This window comes from Entelurus aequoreus, linkage group LG08 (assembly GCF_033978785.1).
Source record: "Entelurus aequoreus isolate RoL-2023_Sb linkage group LG08, RoL_Eaeq_v1.1, whole genome shotgun sequence".
NCBI classification, from domain to species: Eukaryota; Metazoa; Chordata; class Actinopteri; order Syngnathiformes; family Syngnathidae; genus Entelurus; species Entelurus aequoreus.
The window spans coordinates 4727248-4747668 of NC_084738.1; the positions used below are offsets into that span (position 1 = coordinate 4727248).

Here is a 20421-nt window from a genome sequence, read left to right on the forward strand (position 1 = left end):
CTTTCAGAAAGACAATTTTAGAGAAAAAATACAACCTTAAAAATGATTTTAGGATTTTTAAACACATATACCTTTTTACCTTTTAAATTCCTTCCTCTTCTTTCCTGACAATTTAAATCAATGTTCAAGTAAATTTATTTTTTTATTATTGTAACGAATAATAAATACATTTTAATTTAATTCTTAATTTTAGCTTCTGTTTTTTAGACGAAGAATATTTGTGAAATATTTCTTCAAACTTATTATGATTAAAATTCAAAAAAATTATTCTGGCAAATCTAGAAAATCTGTAGAATCAAATTTAAATCTCATTTCAAAGTCTTTTGAATTTATTTTAAAATGTTTGTTTTGGAAAATCTAGAAGAAATAATGATTTGTCTTTGTTAGAAATATAGCTTGGTCCAATTTGTTATATATTCTAACAAAGTGTAGATTGGATTTTAACCTATTTAAAACATCAAAATTCTAAAATTAATCTTAATCAGGAAAAATTACTAATGATGTTCCATAAATTCTTTTTTAAAGTTTTTCTCTTCTTTTTTTCGGTTGAATTTTGAATTTTAAAGAGTCGAAATTGAAGATAAACAATGTTTCAAAATTCAATTGTCATTATTTTCATGTTTTCTCCTCTTTTAAACCGTTCAATTAAGTGTAAATATCATTAATTATTAATAATAACATAGAGTTAAAGGTAAATTGAGCAAATTGGCTATTTCTGGCAATTTATTGAAGTGTGTATCAAACTGGTAGCCCTTCGCATTAATCACTACCCAAGAAGTAGCTCTTGCTTTCAAAAAGGTTGGTGACCCCTGCTCTAGATTGTCACTGAAGGCATCACAACTATGAATGAACACATGTGAACAAAAAAAGGTGAAATAACTGAAAACATGTTTTATATTCTAGTTTCTTCAAAATAGCCACATGAGCTTCAAGCACACCTGTGAAGTGAAAACCCTTTCAGGTGACTACCTCTTGAAGCACAATGAGAGAATGCCAAGAGTGTGCAAAGTAGTAATCAGAGCAAAGAAGAAACTAGAATATAAAACATGTTTTCAGTTATTTCACCTTTTTTTGTGAAGTACATAACTCCACATGTGTTCATTCATAGTTGTGATGCCTTCAGTGACAATCTACAATGTAAATAGTCATGGAAATAAAGAAAAACGCATTGAATGAGAAGGTGTGTCCAAACGTTAGGCCTGTACTGTATATGTCCCTGCTTCCAACAAACATTTAAGCGTTGGAATTTACTGTATCATAATCTATTTTGGACAAATTAGTGATTTTTTTTTGTGTGTGTTTGCTAGATGGAGCAGCGATGCTTAACTGCACTTACATTTCAAGTATCTTAAGTGGTCAGCATCCAGCAGCTTTATCTAGCTCTGTGTGCACTTTAAAATGTTGCAATTGAGCTCTCAGTGTGAAAGTCATGTGTGTTTTACTTGCAGTACTCTTGTTTACACAATCTAATCATCCGCACTATTATTGCTGACTCGTGAGCTGGCTCCTTACCGCTATTACAACATATATACATTAGAGATGTCCGAGCAAAATTACACAAAAATTACATTCACATTACACATTAAAATGACAGGATAGACATGGAAATGTAAAAAGGATTACTCCCTATATGTGTATATGTATGTATATATATATATATATATATATATATATATATATATATATATATATATATATATATATATATATATATATATATATATATATATATATATATATATATATATATATATATTTATTTTTTTATTTTTTTTTTTTATTCAGTCATTGGTGAAGCTAAGGATAATATTTGAACATTGTTTTTAATAATGTTTTTAATATTGTTGTGCAGCACTTTGGAAACATTTTTGTTGTTTAAATGTGCTATATAAATAAAGTGGATTGGATTGGATATATATATATATATATATATATATATATATATATATATATATATATATATATATATATATATATATATATATATATATATATATATATATATATATATATATATATATATATATATATATATATATATATTAGAGATGTCCGATAATATCGGCCTGCCGATATTATCGCCCGATATATGCGTTAAAATGTAATATCGGAAATTATCGGTATCGTTTTTTTTATTATCGGTATCGTTTTTTTTGTTTTTTTTTGTTTTTTTTGTATTAAACCAACATAAAAAACACAAGATACACTTACAATTAGTGCACCAACCCAAAAAACCTCCCTCCCCCATTTACACTCATTCACACAAAAGGGTTGTTTCTTTCTGTTATTAATATTCTGCTTCCTACATTATATATCAATATATATCAATACAGTCTGCAAGGAATACAGTCCGTAAGCACACATGATTGTGCGTGCTGCTGCTCCACTAATAGTACTAACCTTTAACAGTTAATTTTACTCATTTTCATTCATTACTAGTTTCTATGTAACTGTTTTTATATTGTTTTACTTTCTTTTTTATTCAAGAAAATGTTTTTAATTTATTTATCTTATTTTACTAATTTTTTTAAAAAGTACCTTATCTTCACCATACCTGGTTGTCCAAATTAGGCATAATAATGTGTTAATTCCACGACTGCATATATCGGTTGATATCGGTATCGGTAATTAAAGAGTTGGACAATATCGGAATATCGGATATCGGCAAAAAGCCATGATCGGACATCCCTAATATACATATATACATATATATATACTTGCTTAATAATGGCTATGACAGTACGGGAGAGAACGATTCAGATTGCATGAGGAAACATGTCAGCGAGAGCCACGTTTTCTCATGCGCTCCAAATGATTATTGAATTAAAAGAAAGCTGTAAATACAGCATTTATGGTCATCCCCATATTTCAAGAATTGATATGTTAGTAAGAAAAGAAAACCTGCCAAATATGTAGGTGCATGCATTTAGTGCATCAGTATCCAAAGTGTGGCCAGCGGGCAACTTTGGGCCCACAGCTCTCTTTTTATTGTCCCTTGACAGATTGTAAAAATGAAATGAATTCAGTTTTTAAATCACATTAATCACACTTTTAAATTCGGATTAATCACAAGCATTGCTGGTTGTATTACTGTATTTTTTTGGACTATAAGGCGCACTTCAAATCCTTTCATTTCCTCAAAAATGGACAGTGCGCCTTATAACCCGGTGCGCCTAATGTACGGAATAATTCTGGTTGTGCTTATTGACCTCGAAGCAATTTTATTTGGTACATGGTGTGATTATAAGTGTGGCCAGTAGATGGCAGTCACGCACAAGAGATACGTGTAGACTGCAATATGATGGCAGTAAACACCACCAAAACTTTTAAATGTTCCATTGAAAATATAGAAAATTACACACGGTGCTCAAAAATCTGTTTTTTTGTCATAAAAAAATACAATCATGTGTGCTTACGGACTGTATCCCTTGCAGACTGTATTAATATATATTGATATATAATGTAGGAAGCAGAATATTAATAACAGAAAGAAACAACCCTTTTGTGTGAATGAGTGTGAATGGGGGAGGGAGGTTTTTTGGGTTGGTGCACTAATTGTAAGTGTATCTTGTGTTTTTTATGTGGATTTAATAAAAAAAAATGTAAAAAAATTTATTTTTATTTTTATTTTATTTATTCATTTTTTAAATTTCTTGTGCAGCCCGGTACCAATCAATCCACGGACCGGTACCGGGCCGCGTCCCGGTGGTTGGGGACCACTGATGTAGACCACAAGGAAGTGTTTTACGTTTAGAAAAATAAATAAATAATATGACTCCTTTAATGCTATTATAATCCGGTGCGCCCTACGGTCCGAAAAATATGGTACTTTCTTTCATAATTTTACTATAATCTTAAGACAAACAATATTTGGGCATAAATGCAATTTTATTGTTAAAATAGATTAAAAGGTAAAAGATAATTTGCGGTAAAAATACATTTTGTAAAAACATGATTATTGCGTATATTTTGTGATAAATCGCATGACTTAACTTGTTATTTTTGACAGTTATGTTACACTAATTTCCTTTGTCACCTATGACAGTTGTCCCCAACCACCGGGCCACAAGAAAATTGAAAAAAAAAAAATTAAAATTTTTTTTTTTTTAAATTTTTTATTTTTTAAATTAAATCAACATAAAAAACACAATATATACATTATATATCAATATACATCAATACAGTCTGCAGGGATACAGTCCGTAAGCACACATGATTGTATTTCTTTATGTAAAAAAAAAAAATTTAAAAAAAAAAAAAAAAAAAAATTTATAAATACACACCCCACCCATCCCACCGCCCCCCCCCCCCCCACCCCACCCCACCCCCACCGGTCCGTGGGACACATTTTCAAGCATTGACCGGTCCGCAGCTCCAAAAAGGTTGGGGACCACTGACCTATGACACAAAGCTAATGTGGATGTTTTTTCCAGCTATTTCAGCTTAGCATAAATTGAGGTAGATTGATTTTCTTTTAATGTACAAAAGGTATCAAAGCGGCCCTCCCTCCGCATCCTTCAACTTTTTTTAATGCACGGCCCTCTGTGGTAAAAGTTTGGACACCCCTGGTTTTCCATCACCCAAAGTGGATTTTATGCATATCACTTCTTAGCGTCTGTTTTCCTATCCCTTCCTAAAAGCTCCAAATTAACCATCCCTAAATATCCACTATTAATATTTGTCAGCTGGTTTCTGTGCAGCCATTGGAAAGCCATTTTAGCATTAGCTCACTGTTAAGTACATCAGCTATATTGGCATGTGCACAGCCGCAGAAAATTGAGTGAGGCGTGCAGACAGGACGGCTTTAATAGTCTGGAGTGCTTACGGTGTCTTGGATTTAGCCGACTTTTAATGGCTTATCCACATGTGTTCAAAGACACTTTACCTTTCCAAGTGCCGCTTAAGGTGACTCTTGGTATGAAAGCAGCACCGGGCTCTAATAGCATGAATCATATCAGATTTCCGTCCAAGGTCAGTCCCACTTTCCGGTGAGGCGAGGCGGCAGCTGAGGCATTACAGTAAGAGACTCCCAGACCAAGTGCGAGGGCTTCTCGGGAATATGACAGGAGCACTGTTGTTTCTAAAGTCCTACTGCCAAAACACTAGTCGAAGATCCTCTACATGACAGGAGCACTGCTGTTTCTAAAGTCCTACTGCAAAAACTAGTCAAAGATCCTCTATATGACAGAAGCACTGCTGTTTCTAAAGTCCTACTGCAAAAACACTAGTCGAAGATCCTCTACATGACAGGAGCACTGCTGTTTCTAAAGTCCTACTGCAAAAACTAGTCAAAGATCCTCTATATGACAGGTGCACTGTTGTTTCTAAAGTCCTACTGCCAAAACACTAGTCGAAGATCCTCTACATGACAGGAGCACTGCTGTTTCTAAAGTCCTACTGCAAAAACACTAGTCAAAGATCCTCTATATGACAGGAGCACTGCTGTTTCTAAAGTCCTACTGCAAAAACACTAGTCAAAGATCCTCTATATGACAGGAGCACTGCTGTTTCTGAAGTCTCACTGCCAAAACACAAGTCGAAGATCCTCTATATGACAGGAGCACTGCTGTTTCTAAAGTCCTACTGCAAAAACACTAGTCAAAGATCCTCTATATGACAGGAGCACTGCTGTTTCTAAAGTCCTACTGCAAAAACACTAGTCAAAGATCCTCTATATGACAGGAGCACTGCTGTTTCTGAAGTCTCACTGCCAAAACACAAGTCGAAGATCCTCTATATGACAGGAGCACTGCTGTTTCTAAAGTCCTACTGCCAAAACACTAGTCGAAGATCCTCTATATGACAGGAGCACTGCTGTTTCTGAAGTCCTACTGCAAAAACCCTAGTCGAAGATCCTCTATATGGCAGGAGCACTGCTGTTTCTAAAGTCCTACTGCAAAAACTAGTCAAAGATCCTCTATATCAGTGTTTTTCAACCTTTTTTGAGGCAAGGCACATTTTTGTCATAAAAAAAATCCGGAGGCACACCACCAGCAGAAAACTTTAAAAAATTAACTCCACCAAGTCGTCGTGTCTTATTTTGAGTGTGTTGGTGTCTTCCTGTGTGTAGTGCTTTAGTTCTTGTCTTGCTTATTTTGGTGGCCCTTCCTGTTTTGCCGGTGTTTTCCTGTAGTGGCTTCATGTCTTCCTTTGAGCGCTATTCCGCGCACCTGCTTTGTGTTAGCAAGCAAGGCTATTTACGTTGTTGCTATCCTTCTTTGTGTGGCCATTGTTGATTTTCATGTCACGTACGGATGTACTTTGTGGACACCGTAAGTTTTTGCTGTCGTCCAGCATTCTGTCTCTGTTTACTTTGTAGCCAGTTCAGTTTGACTTTTGTTTTGCATAGCCTTTTCCTTTCCTTCATTTTGGGTTCAAGCATTACATACCCTTTTTACCTGCACCCTGCCTCCCACTGTGGTCTGCATATCGGGATCACAACAAACCATCCTCGTCTCACCCGACACATTCCGACTTTTACAAAGCAATGCTGCCACCTACTGACATGGAGTATTACGTGGTTACCCTGCCGAGTTTTACACAGCACAGACACTAAGCAACGGCACATTATTGGCAGATTCTAATTATTGATTTGCCAAAAATATTTTTGGGATAAATTAGGTGAAGTTGCATAATTTCCCACGGCACACCAGACAATATCTCACGGCACACTAGTGTGCCGCGGCACAGTGGTTGAAAAACACTGCTCTATATGACAGGAGCACTGCTGTTTTTAAAGTCCTACTGCAAAAACTAGTCAAAGATCCTCTATATGACAGGAGCACTGCTGTTTTTAAAGTCCTACTGCCAAAACCCTAGTCAAAGATCCTCTATATGACAGGAGGACTGCTGTTTCTAAAATCCTACTGCAAAAACACTAGTCAGAGATCCTCTCTATGACAGAAGCACTGCTGTTTCTAAAGTCATCCTGCAAAAACTTGTCAAAGATCCTCTATATGACAGGAGCACTGCTGTTTCTGAAGTCCTACTGCAAAAACACTAGTCAAAGATCCTCTATGTGACAGGAGCACTGCTGTTTTTAAAGTCCTACTGCAAAAACACTAGTCAAAGATCCTCTATGTGACAGGAGCACTGCTGTTTTTAAAGTCATACTGCAAAAACCCTAGTCCAAGATCCTCTATATGACAGGAGCACTGCTGTTTCTAAAGTCATACTGAAAAAACTAGTCAAAGATCCTCTATATGACAGGAGCACTGCTGTTTCTAAAGTCATACTGCAAAAACTAGTCCAAGATCCTCTATATGACAGGAGCACTGCTGTTTCTAAAATCCTACTGCAAAAACTAGTCAAAGATCCTCTATATGACAGGAACACTGCTGTTTCTGAAGTCCTACTGCAAAAACACTAGTCAAAGATCCTCTATATGACAGGAGCACTGCTGTTTTTAAAGTCCTACTGCAAAAACACTAGTCAAAGATCCTCTATGTGACAGGAGCACTGCTGTTTTTAAAGTCATACTGCAAAAACCCTAGTCCAAGATCCTCTATATGACAGGAGCACTGCTGTTTCTAAAGTCATACTGCAAAAACCCTAGTCCAAGATCCTCAATATAACAGGAGCACTGCTGTTTCTAAAGTCATACTGCAAAAACTAGTCAAAGATCCTCTATATGACAGGAGCACTGCTGTTTCTAAAGTCATACTGCAAAAACTAGTCAAAGATCCTCTATATGACAGGAGCACTGCTGTTTCTAAAGTCATACTGCAAAAACTAGTCAAAGATCCTCTATATGACAGGAGCACTGCTGTTTCTAAAGTCATACTGCAAAAACTAGTCAAAGATCCTCTATATGCCAGGAGCACTGCTGTTTCTAAAGTCATACTGCAAAAACTAGTCAAAGATCCTCTATATGACAGGAGCACTGCTGTTTCTAAAGTCATACTGCAAAAACTAGTCAAAGATCCTCTATATGACAGGAGCACTGCTGTTTCTAAAGTCATACTGCAAAAACTAGTCAAAGATCCTCTATATGACAGGAGCACTGCTGTTTCTAAAGTCATACTGCAAAAACTAGTCAAAGATCCTCTATATGACAGGAGCACTGCTGTTTCTAAAGTCATACTGCAAAAACTAGTCAAAGATCCTCTATATGACAGGAGCACTGCTGTTTTTAAAGTCCTACTGCAAAAACACTAGTCAAAGATCCTCTATGTGACAGGAGCACTGCTGTTTTTAAAGTCATACTGCAAAAACCCTAGTCCAAGATCCTCTATATGACAGGAGCACTGCTGTTTCTAAAGTCATACTGCAAAAACTAGTCAAAGATCCTCTATATGACAGGAGCACTGCTGTTTCTAAAGTCATACTGCAAAAACTAGTCAAAGATCCTCTATATGACAGGAGCACTGCTGTTTCTAAAGTCTCACTGCCAAAACACTAGTCAAAGATCCTCTATATGACAGGAACAGTGCTGTTTTTAAAGTACTACTGCAAGAACCCTAGTCAAAGATCCTCTAAATGACAGGATTTAGAATCAGGATGAATAAGAACCGCGATTTGGCTGTGAATCCGTTTTGTGTGTGCATCCCTAACAAACACCATTGCATACATCAATAAAGACGCTTGTTTATTATTTCAGAGAAGAGGAAACAGTTGGTGTGTTTTTATTTGAACATCAAAATAGAAAGAATTAATTGGTAACATGAAAGGATTTATTTTACGTAAGATCAAAAATTGCATTCTCACTCAGGTTTTTTTTAATAGGACATTTTATTGCCATAAGGAGCAAATGTATTTTATGTGTAGCGTTGCTATTTCGGGCTAATTTAGGAACATGTTTCTAAAAAATTCATGTGCTCACTTAAATGATGTCCATTTAGTACAGGGGTGTCCAAACTTTTTCCACTGAGGGCCACACAGTGAAAAATGTAAGCATGCGCGGGCTATTTTGATATTTTTCATTTTCAAAACTAATACAATTTATAGGTATTTTTCTAACATTTACGGCTACCCTCAAATGTTAAAAATAAGTCATATTATCATTTTTATTTCTCTAGTCAAACTTCAGGTCTATCTGTCGATGTAAAGTGTTTTTTGTTTTTTTTATGTTTTATGCCCTTTTTGTCGAAACTTTGTTTTTTTTATGGCAAAATATGAAATATTTTATTTTTATTTTTTACTTTCAATGGTTAAGTTTGTTTTATGCCCTTTTTGTCAAAACCTTGTTTTTTTATGGCAAAAACACAAAATATTAAATATTTTACCCCCAAAAAACTTTCGAAGTGGAATATTTGGTGTAAAGTAACTGGAGCCTTAAATAGGTAAATAATTCATAAAAAATTGATTTTAATTCATGATTATTTTTTTAGCAATGCCCGTTTAAAAACATAAAAACAAAAAAAAACTCCCACTGACATTATTGAAGATCCAAAAGGACACTCATAAAACATAACACTCATAAAAGTGTTAAAAACAAGTCAACTTTTTTTTTGTTTCACTTTTAATGCTTAAGTTTTTTTTATGCCCTTTTTGTCAAAACCTTGTTTTTTTATGGCAAAAACACAAAATATGAAATATTTTACCCCCAAAAAACTTTCGAAGTAGAATATTTGGTGTAAAGTAACCGGAGTCTTAAATAGGTAAATAATTCATAACAAATTGTATATTAATTCATGGTTATTTTTTGAGCACTGACCATTTAAAAAAAAAAATAATAATAATAATTTTAAAAAAAACTCCACTAACATTATTGGAGATCCAAAAGGGCCCCACTCATGAAAGAGTTAAAAAAAAAAGTCAAACTTTTTTTTTTTTACTTTCAATGGTTAAGTTTTTTTTATGCCCTTTTTGTCAAAACCTTGTTTTTTTATGGCAAAAACACAAAATATGAAATATTTTACCCCAAAAAAACTTTCGAAGTAGAATATTTGGTGTAAAGTAACCGGAGTCTTAAATAGGTAAATAATTAATAACAAATTGTATTTTAATTCATGGTTATTTTTTGAGCAGTGACCATTTAAAAAAAAAAAAAAAAAAAAAATTTTAAAAACTCCACTAACATTATTGGAGATCCAAAAGGGCCCCACTCATGAAAGAGTTTTAAAAAAAAGTCAAACTTTTTGTTTTGTTTTACTTTTAATGCTTAAGTTTGTTTTATGCCCTTTTTGTCAAAACCTTGTTTTTTTATGGCAAAAACACAAAATATGAAATATTTTACCCCAAAAAAACTTTCGAAGTGGAATATTTGGTGTAAAGTAACTGGAGCCTTAAATAGGTAAATAATTCATAACAAATTTGATTTTAATTCATGATTATTTTTTTAGCACTGCCCGTTTAAAAACATAAAAACAAAAAAAAACTCCCACTGACATTATTGAAGATCCAAAAGGACACTCATAAAACATAACACTCATAAAAGTGTTAAAAACAAGTAAACTTTTTTTTTTTTTTTGCTTTTAGTGCTTAAGTTTTTTTTATGCCCTTTTTGTCAAAACCTTGTTTTTTTTATGGCAAAAACACAAAATATGAAATATTTTACCCCAAAAAAACTTTCGAAGTAGAATATTTGGTGTGAAGTAACCGGAGTCTTAAATAGGTAAATAATTCATAACAAATTTTATTTTAATTCATGGTTATTTTTTGAGCAGTGACCATTTAAAAAAAAAATAATAATAATTTAAAAAAAAACTCCACTAACATTATTGGAGATCCAAAAGGGCCCCACTCATGAAAGAGTTAAAAAAAAAAAAGTCAAACTTTTTTTTTTTTTACTTTCAATGCTTAAGTTTGTTTTATGCCCTTTTTGTCAAAACCTTGTTTTTTTATGGCAAAAACACAAAATATGAAATATTTAACCCCAAAAAAACTTTCGAAGTGGAATATTTGGTGTAAAGTAACTGGAGCCTTAAATAGGTAAATAATTCATAACAAATTTGATTTGAATTCATGGTTATTTTTTGAGCAATGCCCGTTTAAAAAAACAACTCCCACTAACATTATTGAAGATCCAAAAGGACACTCATAAAACATATAACATAAAAGTGTTAAAAATAAGTCAACTTTTTTTTCTTTTTTTTTACTTTTAATGCTGAAGTTTGTTTTATTTCCTTTTTGTCAAAGAAAACTTTTTTAATATGGCGAACACAAAATATGCAATATTTGCCTCAAAAAATATTCCAAAGTGGAATTTTTTATGTACAGTAATGGGAGCCCATCCATCCATTTTCTACCGCTTGTCCCTTCCTTGAATAGTCATTCATAATTCATTTTTTTTTTTTTTTAAAGCAATAAACGCTTTAAAGACAGAATCACCCTGCATGCAGGCTTTGTGTTACTATAGTCAACATTGCACGTTACATTTCCTTTTTTTTTATCTTTTCTTTTTTTTTTTTATTAACATCCAGCATCAGCAGACATTCCTATCCATTACATCATATTCACATACATCATATATCTGTTGTCTGCCCTAAATGTCAAAATATTTTTTTGATTATATCCCAACCATACCACCCCCCCAAAAAAAGAAAGAAACTGCAAAAAAAGAAAATAGTATCTACAAATACATGAATTAAATAAACAAAAAATAAATAATAATACATTAATAATAATAATAATCAGAAATAAAATAAAAATATATAAACTGATATATATATATATATATATATATATATATATATATATATATATATATATATATATATATATATATATATATATATATATGTATATATATATATATATTAGGGATGTCCGATAATGGCTTTTTGCCGATATTCCAATATTGTCCAACTCTTTAATTACCGATACCGATATCAACCGATACCGATATCAACCGATATATGCAGTCGTGGAATTAACACATTATTATGCCTAATTTGGACAACCATGTATGGTGAAGATAAGGTACTTTTTAAAAATAATAATAAAATAAGATAACTAAATTAAAAACATTTTCTTGAATAAAAAAGAAAGTACAACAATATAAAAACAGTTACATAGAAACTAGTAATGAATGAAAATGAGTAAAATTAACTGTTAAAGGTTAGTACTATTAGTGGAGCAGCAGCACGCACAATCATGTGTGCTTACGGACTGTATCCCTTGCAGACTGTATTGATATATATTGATATATAATGTAGGAAGCAGAATATTAATAACAGAAAGAAACAACCCTTTTGTGTGAATGAGTGTAAATGGGGGAGGGAGGTTTTTTGGGTTGGTGCACTAATTGTAAGTGTATCTTCTGTTTTTTATGTTGATTTAATAAAAAAAAACGATACCGATAATAAAAAAACCGATACCGATAATTTCCGATATTACATTTTAACGCATATATCGGCCGATATTATCGGCAGGCCGATATTATCGGACATCTCTAATATATATATATATATATAGATATATATAGATATATATAGATATATATATATATATATATATATATATATATATATATATATATATATATATATATATATATATATATATATATATATATATATATATATATATATATATATATATATATATATATATATATATATACATATATCCAATCCAATCCACTTTATTTATATAGCACATTTAAACAACAAAAATGTTTCCAAAGTGCTGCACAATAATATAGGTATAGCTCGGTTGGTGGAGCGGCCGTGCCAGCAACTTGAGGGTTGCAGGTTCAATCCCCGCTTCCACCATCCTAGTCACTGCCGTTGTGTCCTTGGGCAAGACACTGTACCCACCTGCTCCCAGTGCCACCCACACTGGTTTAAATGTAACTTAGATATTGGGTTTCACTATGTAAAGCGCTTTGAGTCACTAGAGAAAAGCGCTATATAAATATAATTCACTTCACTTCACTTTATTAAAAACATTATTAAAAACAATGTTCAAATATTATCCTTAGCTTCACCAATGTCTGAATAAAAACAAAAATAAAACAAAACAAAATATATATATATATATATATATATATATATATATATATATATATATATATATACATATAGGGAGTAATCCTTTTTACATTTCCGTGTCCATCCTGTCATTTTAATGTGAATGTAATTTTTGTGTAATTTCCTGCCCCTTTCCAGGACTCCCTTGAAAAAGAGCTTTTTAATCTCAATGGGATTTTTTCCTAATTAAATAAAGGTAAAATTTAAAAAAATTCACCGACATGCTCTTTTAGTCCACTTTTTAATGTTTTTTTAATTTTAATTTTTACACTGCGCCGGGCCCTTAAAGCATTAACTGTGGGCTGCAAATGGCCCCCGGGCCGCACTTTGGACACCCCTGATTTAGGAACTCTATATTTACACACTACTATATTCAGCCGAAAGGACTTCAAAAACAAAAAACTGAAAGACACAAAATGACTCGAGGGTTAAATAAAAAAGGAGCGCCGCCCTTCTTAAAAGCTCCGTGCCATTTAAGCTATTAACATTTCATTGCGAGGCATGGCAGTGGATTAGCTCAGTTCCCATTATCGTCGCAGGCCTTTTGCAGCTTGTCGCCCTTCTGCTCCGCCGTCTGGACGCCGGCGAGCTGCAGGGGGAGCGCCTCGCGTCCTTAAAAACGCGCGCGCCTTCATTCATTCACGCCGTGTGGAGGCTGGAGACAACGTTGAAAACAAAACACACACAAAACAAGCTGGATGGCTTCCATTCCTGTGAGTGATGTTTATTGTACTGCAAAAAATAAAGAGGGCAAATACAGCTCATTTGCACGTATAATTTGAGTGCCGCTAATTGCCAACTCAACTATTCCTACAGCAAGTATTTGCTCAGTGGGCTGTAACATTAGCTGTTATTTCTACGCTGGCATTTACAAGGCGTGTGCCTATGAAGAGCTCTGGGCTGTGGGGTTTTCTCAAAGCCGCGCAGAGGTGGCGAAAAAGTGACCTCTGATGCCGCAAAATAAAGGAATAAAAGTACAAATGCAATAATAAGTTGCTTTTTTGTTATCTTTGAAGGTGCACAAACGTATCAGATGTGCCTCCTCTTATCTGTGCAGGGTCTTCCTGCGGGCCATTAATCAGTATGCGGCCGTGCTGAACAAGAAATTTCTGGATCAAACCAACTTTGAGCTGCAGGTAAGAGATGAACTTGTGTAACTTTATTTTTTCTTTTTTTTTGTTTCTTTGTCCCCTGGAGTCCAGTCTGCCACCGAGCTTGTTGTAGTCATTGCTTCACTTTCGCTCTCAGGGGATAGAATTATTCGCTCCAGTTAGGACACACGGACCAAAAGGTCAGAGAATGCTCTCCAGGGACACAACATTAGGTACACCTGCTCAATCCACATACAACAGATGCATCACATTTGTGCCAATTAGGGATGTCCGATAATGGCTTTTTGCCGATATCCGATATTCCGATATTGTCCAACTCTTTAATTACCGATACCGATATCAACCGATACCGATATCAACCGATATATGCAATCGTGGAATTAACACATTATTATGCCTAATTTGGACAACCATGTATGGTGAAGATAAGGTACTTTTTTAAAAAAATAATAAAATAAGATAACTAAATTAAAAACATTTTCTTGAATAAAAAAGAAAGTACAACAATATAAAAACAGTTACATAGAAACTAGTAATGAATGAAAATGAGTAAAATGAACTGTTAAAGGTTAGTACTATTAGTGGAGCAGCAGCACGCACAATCATGTGTGCTTACGGACTGTATCCCTTGCAGACTGTATTGATATATATTGATATATAATGTAGGAACCAGAATATTGATAACAGAAATAAATGGGGGGAGGGAGGTTTTTTGGGTTGGTGCACTAATTGTAAGTGTATCTTGTGTTTTTTATGTTGATTTAATTAAAAAAAAAAACAAAAAAAACGATACAGATAATAAAAAAACCCATACCGATCATTTCCGATATTACATTTTAACGCATTTATCGGACATCCCTAATGCCAATAATAATTATTATCATTGATAATTGTGTGAATGCTCCAAAACATTCACACATATGCTTTTCTACACCAAAACTCATCTATTTATTATTCAACTCATTTCCCAGAATTCCCGGTTTTCCGGGACATTTTTCCCCATTCCAAATGAATTGGCCATTTTTCAAACATACACCAAAAATTCCAACACCAACCATTTCAACTTATTCAAACCACTGAAGTTTTTTGTTTTTTTTACCATTTTCCAAAAAATTCCCGCTTTTCCCAAAATTCCCATTTTTGGGGGGGAAATTCCTATTGAAATCAATGGTACATTCTTCAAAGTTTCACAACTCCCACATTTTTTCCATCTGATTCAAACTGTTACAACTTCAAAATATTCAGCCTGAATTCCAAAAATTCCCAGATTTCCCAGAATTCCAGGTTTTCCGGGACATTTTTCCCCATTCAAAATGAATTGGCCATTTTTCAAACTTTCACCATTTCCACATTTTTTAACCAATTCAAACACATTCCACCTTCCAGAATATTCAAACTTCCCTTTTTCCAAGTTCAAAAAAATTCCAGGACATTCCAGGATTCCTGGTTTTCCAAAGCCCAATGTTCACCCTTTTTTCTGGCGACTATTAAACCCACTTCAACCGTTCCACAGTCAAATCATTCATCTTAATCAGCAAAATAGTTTTTTGAACTGGAAAAATTCCCAGTTTTCCCAAAATTCCAGGAATTCCATTTCTCAGTTCAGCATGTTACTACTTCAACATTTGTCGACTGATTAGAAAAATAATATTTACACCACACAAGTTTTTTACCATTTTCCAAAAAATTCCTGCTTTTCCCAAAATTCCCATTTTGGGGGGGGAAATTCCTATTGAAATCAATGGGACATTCTTCAAAGTTTCACAACTCCCACATTTTTTCCATCTGATTCAAACTGTTCCAACTTCAAAATATTCAGCCTGAATTCCAAAAATTCCCAGATTTCCCAGAATTCCAGGTTTTCCGGTACATTTTTCCCCATTCCAAATGAATTGGCCATTTTTCAAACATACTCCAAAAATTCCAACACCAACCATTTCAACTTATTCAAACCACTGAAGTTTTTTGTTTTTTTTTACCATTTTTCAAAAAATTCCCGCTTTTCCCAAAATTCCCATTTTTGGGGGGGAAATTCCTATTGAAATCAATGGGATATTCTTCAAAGTTTCACAACTCCCACATTTTTTCCATCTGATTCAAACTGTTACAACTTCAAAATATTCAGCCTGAATTCCAAAAATTCCCAGATTTCCCAGAATTCCAGGTTTTCCGGGACATTTTTCCCCATTCCAAATGAATTGGCCATTTTTCAAACATACACCAAAAATTCCAACACCAACCATTTCAACTTATTCAAACCACTGAAGTTTTTTGTTTTTTTTTACCATTTTCAAAAAAATTCCCGCTTTTCCCAAAATTCCCATTTTTGGGGGGGAAATTCCTATTGAAATCAATGGGATATTCTTCAAAGTTTCACAACTCCCACATTTTTTCCATCTGATTCAAACTGTTCCAACTTCAAAATATTCAGCTTGAATTCCAAAAATTCCCAGATTTCCCAGAATTCCAGGTTTTCCGGTACATTTTTCCCCATTTCAAATGAATTGGCCATTTTTCAAACTTCCACCATTTCCACATTTTTCAACCAATTCAAAACACATTCCACTTTCCAGAAAATTCAAACTTCCCTTTTTCCAAGTTCAAAAAAATTCCAGGACTTTCCAGAATTCCTGGTTTTCCAAAGCCCTATTTTCACCCTTTTTTTCTGGCGACTACTCAACCCACTTCAACCGTTCCACCGTCAAATCATTCATCTTTATCAGCAAAATAGTTTTTTGAACTGGAAAAATTCCCAGTTTTCCCAAAATTCCAGGAATTCAATTTCTCAATTCAGCATGTTACTACTTCAACATTTGTCGACCGATTAGAAAAATAATATTTACACCACACAAGTTTTTTACCATTTTCCAAAAACTTCCTGTTTTCCCAAAATTCCCATTTTTGGGGGAAATTCCTTTTGAAATCAATGGGACATTCTTCAAAGTTTCACAACTCCCACATTTTTCCATCTGATTCAAACTGTTACAACTTCAAAATATTCAGCCTGAATTCCAAAAATTCCCAGATTTCCCAGAATTCCAGGTTTTCCGGGACATTTTTCCCCATTCAAAATGAATTGGCCATTTTTCAAACATACACCAAAAATTCCAACACCAACCATTTCAACTTATTCAAACCACTGAAGTTTTTTTTTTTTTACCATTTTCCAAAAAATTCCCGCTTTTCCCAAAATTCCCATTTTTGGGTGGGAAATTCCTATTGAAATCAATGGGACATTCTTCAAAGTTTCACAACTCCCACATTTTTTCATCTGATTCAAACTGTTACAACTTCAAAATATTCAGCCTGAATTCCAAAAATTCCCAGATTTCCCAGAATTCCAGGTTTTCCGGGACATTTTTCCCCATTCAAAATGAATTGGCCATTTTTCAAACATACACCAAAAATTCCAACACCAACCATTTCAACTTATTCAAACCACTGAAGTTTTTTTTTTTTTTTACCATTTTCCAAAAAATTCCCGCTTTTCCCAAAATTCCCATTTTTGGGTGGGAAATTCCTATTGAAATCAATGGGACATTCTTCAAAGTTTCACAACTCCCACATTTTTTCATCTGATTCAAACTGTTACAACTTCAAAATATTCAGCCTGAATTCCAAAAATTCCCAGAATTCCAGGTTTTCCGGTACATTTTCCCCATTTCAAATGAATTGGCCATTTTTCAAACTTCCACCATTTCCACATTTTTCAACCAATTCAAAACACATTCCACTTTCCAGAAAATTCAAACTTCCCTTTTTCCAAGTTCAAAAAAATTTCAGGACTTTCCAGAATTCCTGGTTTTCCAAAGCCCTATTTTCACCCTTTTTTTCTGGCGACTACTCAACCCACTTCAACCGTTCCACCGTCAAATCATTCATCTTTATCAGCAAAATGTATGGATGTGGAAAAGAAGTACAATTAAGTAAGCTTTGCTTCTTCCCACTCCTTTTCGGGCATGACTGCAACCAATTGTGAATAGCGTTCCTCCTGATGGATGGCATCTGTAAAGCTCCAAATATGCGAACCATGCTCATGTGTTTTTTTTATCGTCAGCTGTGGAACAACTACTTCCACCTGGCGGTGGCCTTCCTCACCCAGGAGTCGCTGCAGCTGGAGAACTTCTCCAGCGACAAACGCGCCAAAATATGCCAGAAGTGAGTAACTTTTGCACAGCGGAGAATGTCTTCACGTATTGCAAGTTTCTGCTTTTTGATGTATTCCCCAAGTGTCTCCTGCATTGTTTCCCTCAGCGAAATGAGTCATGGGGAAAGAGGCACCATTTGTGGGTAGAAGTAGGGCAAACTAAAATCCCTGCTAGGGAATATGTCATCTTTATACCAAGTACTACCTTGCAGTTCAGCACAATTTAAAACATTAATGCCTTTTATTTGTCTTATTATTTTTGAAATAATACAACAAATTTATATATATATATATATATATATATATATATATATATATATATATTAGGGCTGCAACAACTAATTGATTAAATCGATTAAAATCGATTATAAAAGTAGTTGCCGATTAATTTAGTCATCGATTCGTTGGATCTATGCTATGCAGAGGCTTTTTAAATTTTGTATTTTTTTTATTTTTTTTTAAATAAACCTTTATTTATAAACTGCAACATTTACAAACAGCTGAGAAACAATAATCAAAATAAGTATGGTGCCAGTATGCTGTTTTTTTTCAAAAAATACTGGAAAGGATAGAAATGTAGTTTGTCTCTTTTATCCGATTATTAATCGATTAATCGAAGTAATAATCGACAGATTAATCGATTATCAAATTAATCGTTAGTTGCAGCCCTAATAGATATATATATATATATATATATATATATATATATATATATATATATATATATATATATATATATATATATATATATATATATATATATATATATATATATATATATATATAATATATATATATATATATATATATATATATCTCCAGTGTAACAAATGTAAAACAGTAATGTTCACATTCGTCTTTGAACTCGTAACTTTAGGTAAACTGGTGTCCTCTGTAGTGGACATCTTATATCACTCTGGAAAATGCGGAGTCTCAGAAAAGTTAGCTGGCAATTTAAACATTTAATAATGAAAAAACTCACAAATTGATGCTTGGCCTCTTAATAGGAACCTAAGAGTAAAACTAAGGGTGAAGAAAAGCGAAACTGACGAATGACACCCTCCCAAACAGATGTGCGTGGATGCTCCCCTTAAGCAGGTTTTATCGGAACTAAGTACTCAATTCATCAGTTTGTTGATCGGATTGTCCTCCAATGATCAAACCTTTGACTCGAACTATGAAAAACGTCAATATTGGCTTTATTTGAACAGAATATCTTACACTACATTAAACCCTCACAGTCAAAGAACAATTTTACAAGGTTAAAATATAAATTAAAAGGCATCGAAATGGCATCGACCCTGAAGGGAACGTCTTCCCTCTGCTCCTCGACTACAGTCTGCACCGGACGGAACAGCAGGACAGGTTTAACCACTACCCAAATACCCCCATATTGTACTTCACGCACCCTTTTCATTAAACCAGTAGAATTGTAGTGTTTTGTCATTTTTCCTCTCCAAGGTGTTATTACTTGTATGCACTTTGTGTGTACGTTTTGACACACTCAACATAATAATAATAATGATAGATTTTATTTGTAAAAAGCACTTTACATTGAGTAAACAACCTCAAAGTGCTACAGTGTTTAAAAATAAATAAATAAATAAATAATAAAAGATAATAAATAAAAATAAAAACTAGAACAGCCAAATAGCTAAAACTATTATGCATATATATCTATCACCTCTCATCATTTTACACAGCTTTGGAACTAAAGAATCTGGGAAGTCGCTCCCCTCCTGACAATAAAATTGCATTTGTGTACACATATTGTGGTCTTTCCTTAAGCAAATTTTAATTTGTGATTAATCCAAATTACAAAATGTGAATAATCTGATTTTTTTTTTTAAATTGACTATTTTTATAAGGAACTGTAAGAAGGATTTTTTTACATGTGTGTCTCTTTTAACTTGTTTTATCCCGTCTGATACTTTCAGGTACCAGGACATGAGGCGGCAAATCGGCTTTGAGATCCGGGACATGTGGTACAATCTCGGTAATTTCACCTGCATGGGTTTCTTTTTTTTTTTTTGCTCCGTTGATTGGATTCCAGCAAGGATTTATAGTCTGAGCCAAGCAAGTAATGGATGTTAAACGTAGAAGATGTAGTCTTAATTGGCTTTGAGCGAGGCTTAGTGGAATATGATTGTGGTGTGTGTTGGATTTATGCACCTGAGCCTCCCTTGAAACTCTCCCATCTGAGTGCTTAGGGTGCATTGCAAATATTTCCCTTTTGATTCTTCTGCGA

At 33.7% G+C, this 20421-nt stretch overlaps 1 protein-coding gene across 1 annotated transcript in view; it reads left to right on the top strand.

The window, feature by feature from the left end:
• dock1 (dedicator of cytokinesis 1) overlaps positions 1-20421 on the top strand; it is a 483186-nt gene that overhangs the window by 355349 nt on the left and 107416 nt on the right. The window contains exons 30-32 of the mRNA XM_062055356.1: positions 13972-14050; positions 18084-18184; positions 20111-20169. Coding sequence (XP_061911340.1) covers positions 13972-14050; positions 18084-18184; positions 20111-20169 — 239 coding nt within the window. The remainder of the gene's footprint in view (positions 1-13971; positions 14051-18083; positions 18185-20110; positions 20170-20421) is intronic.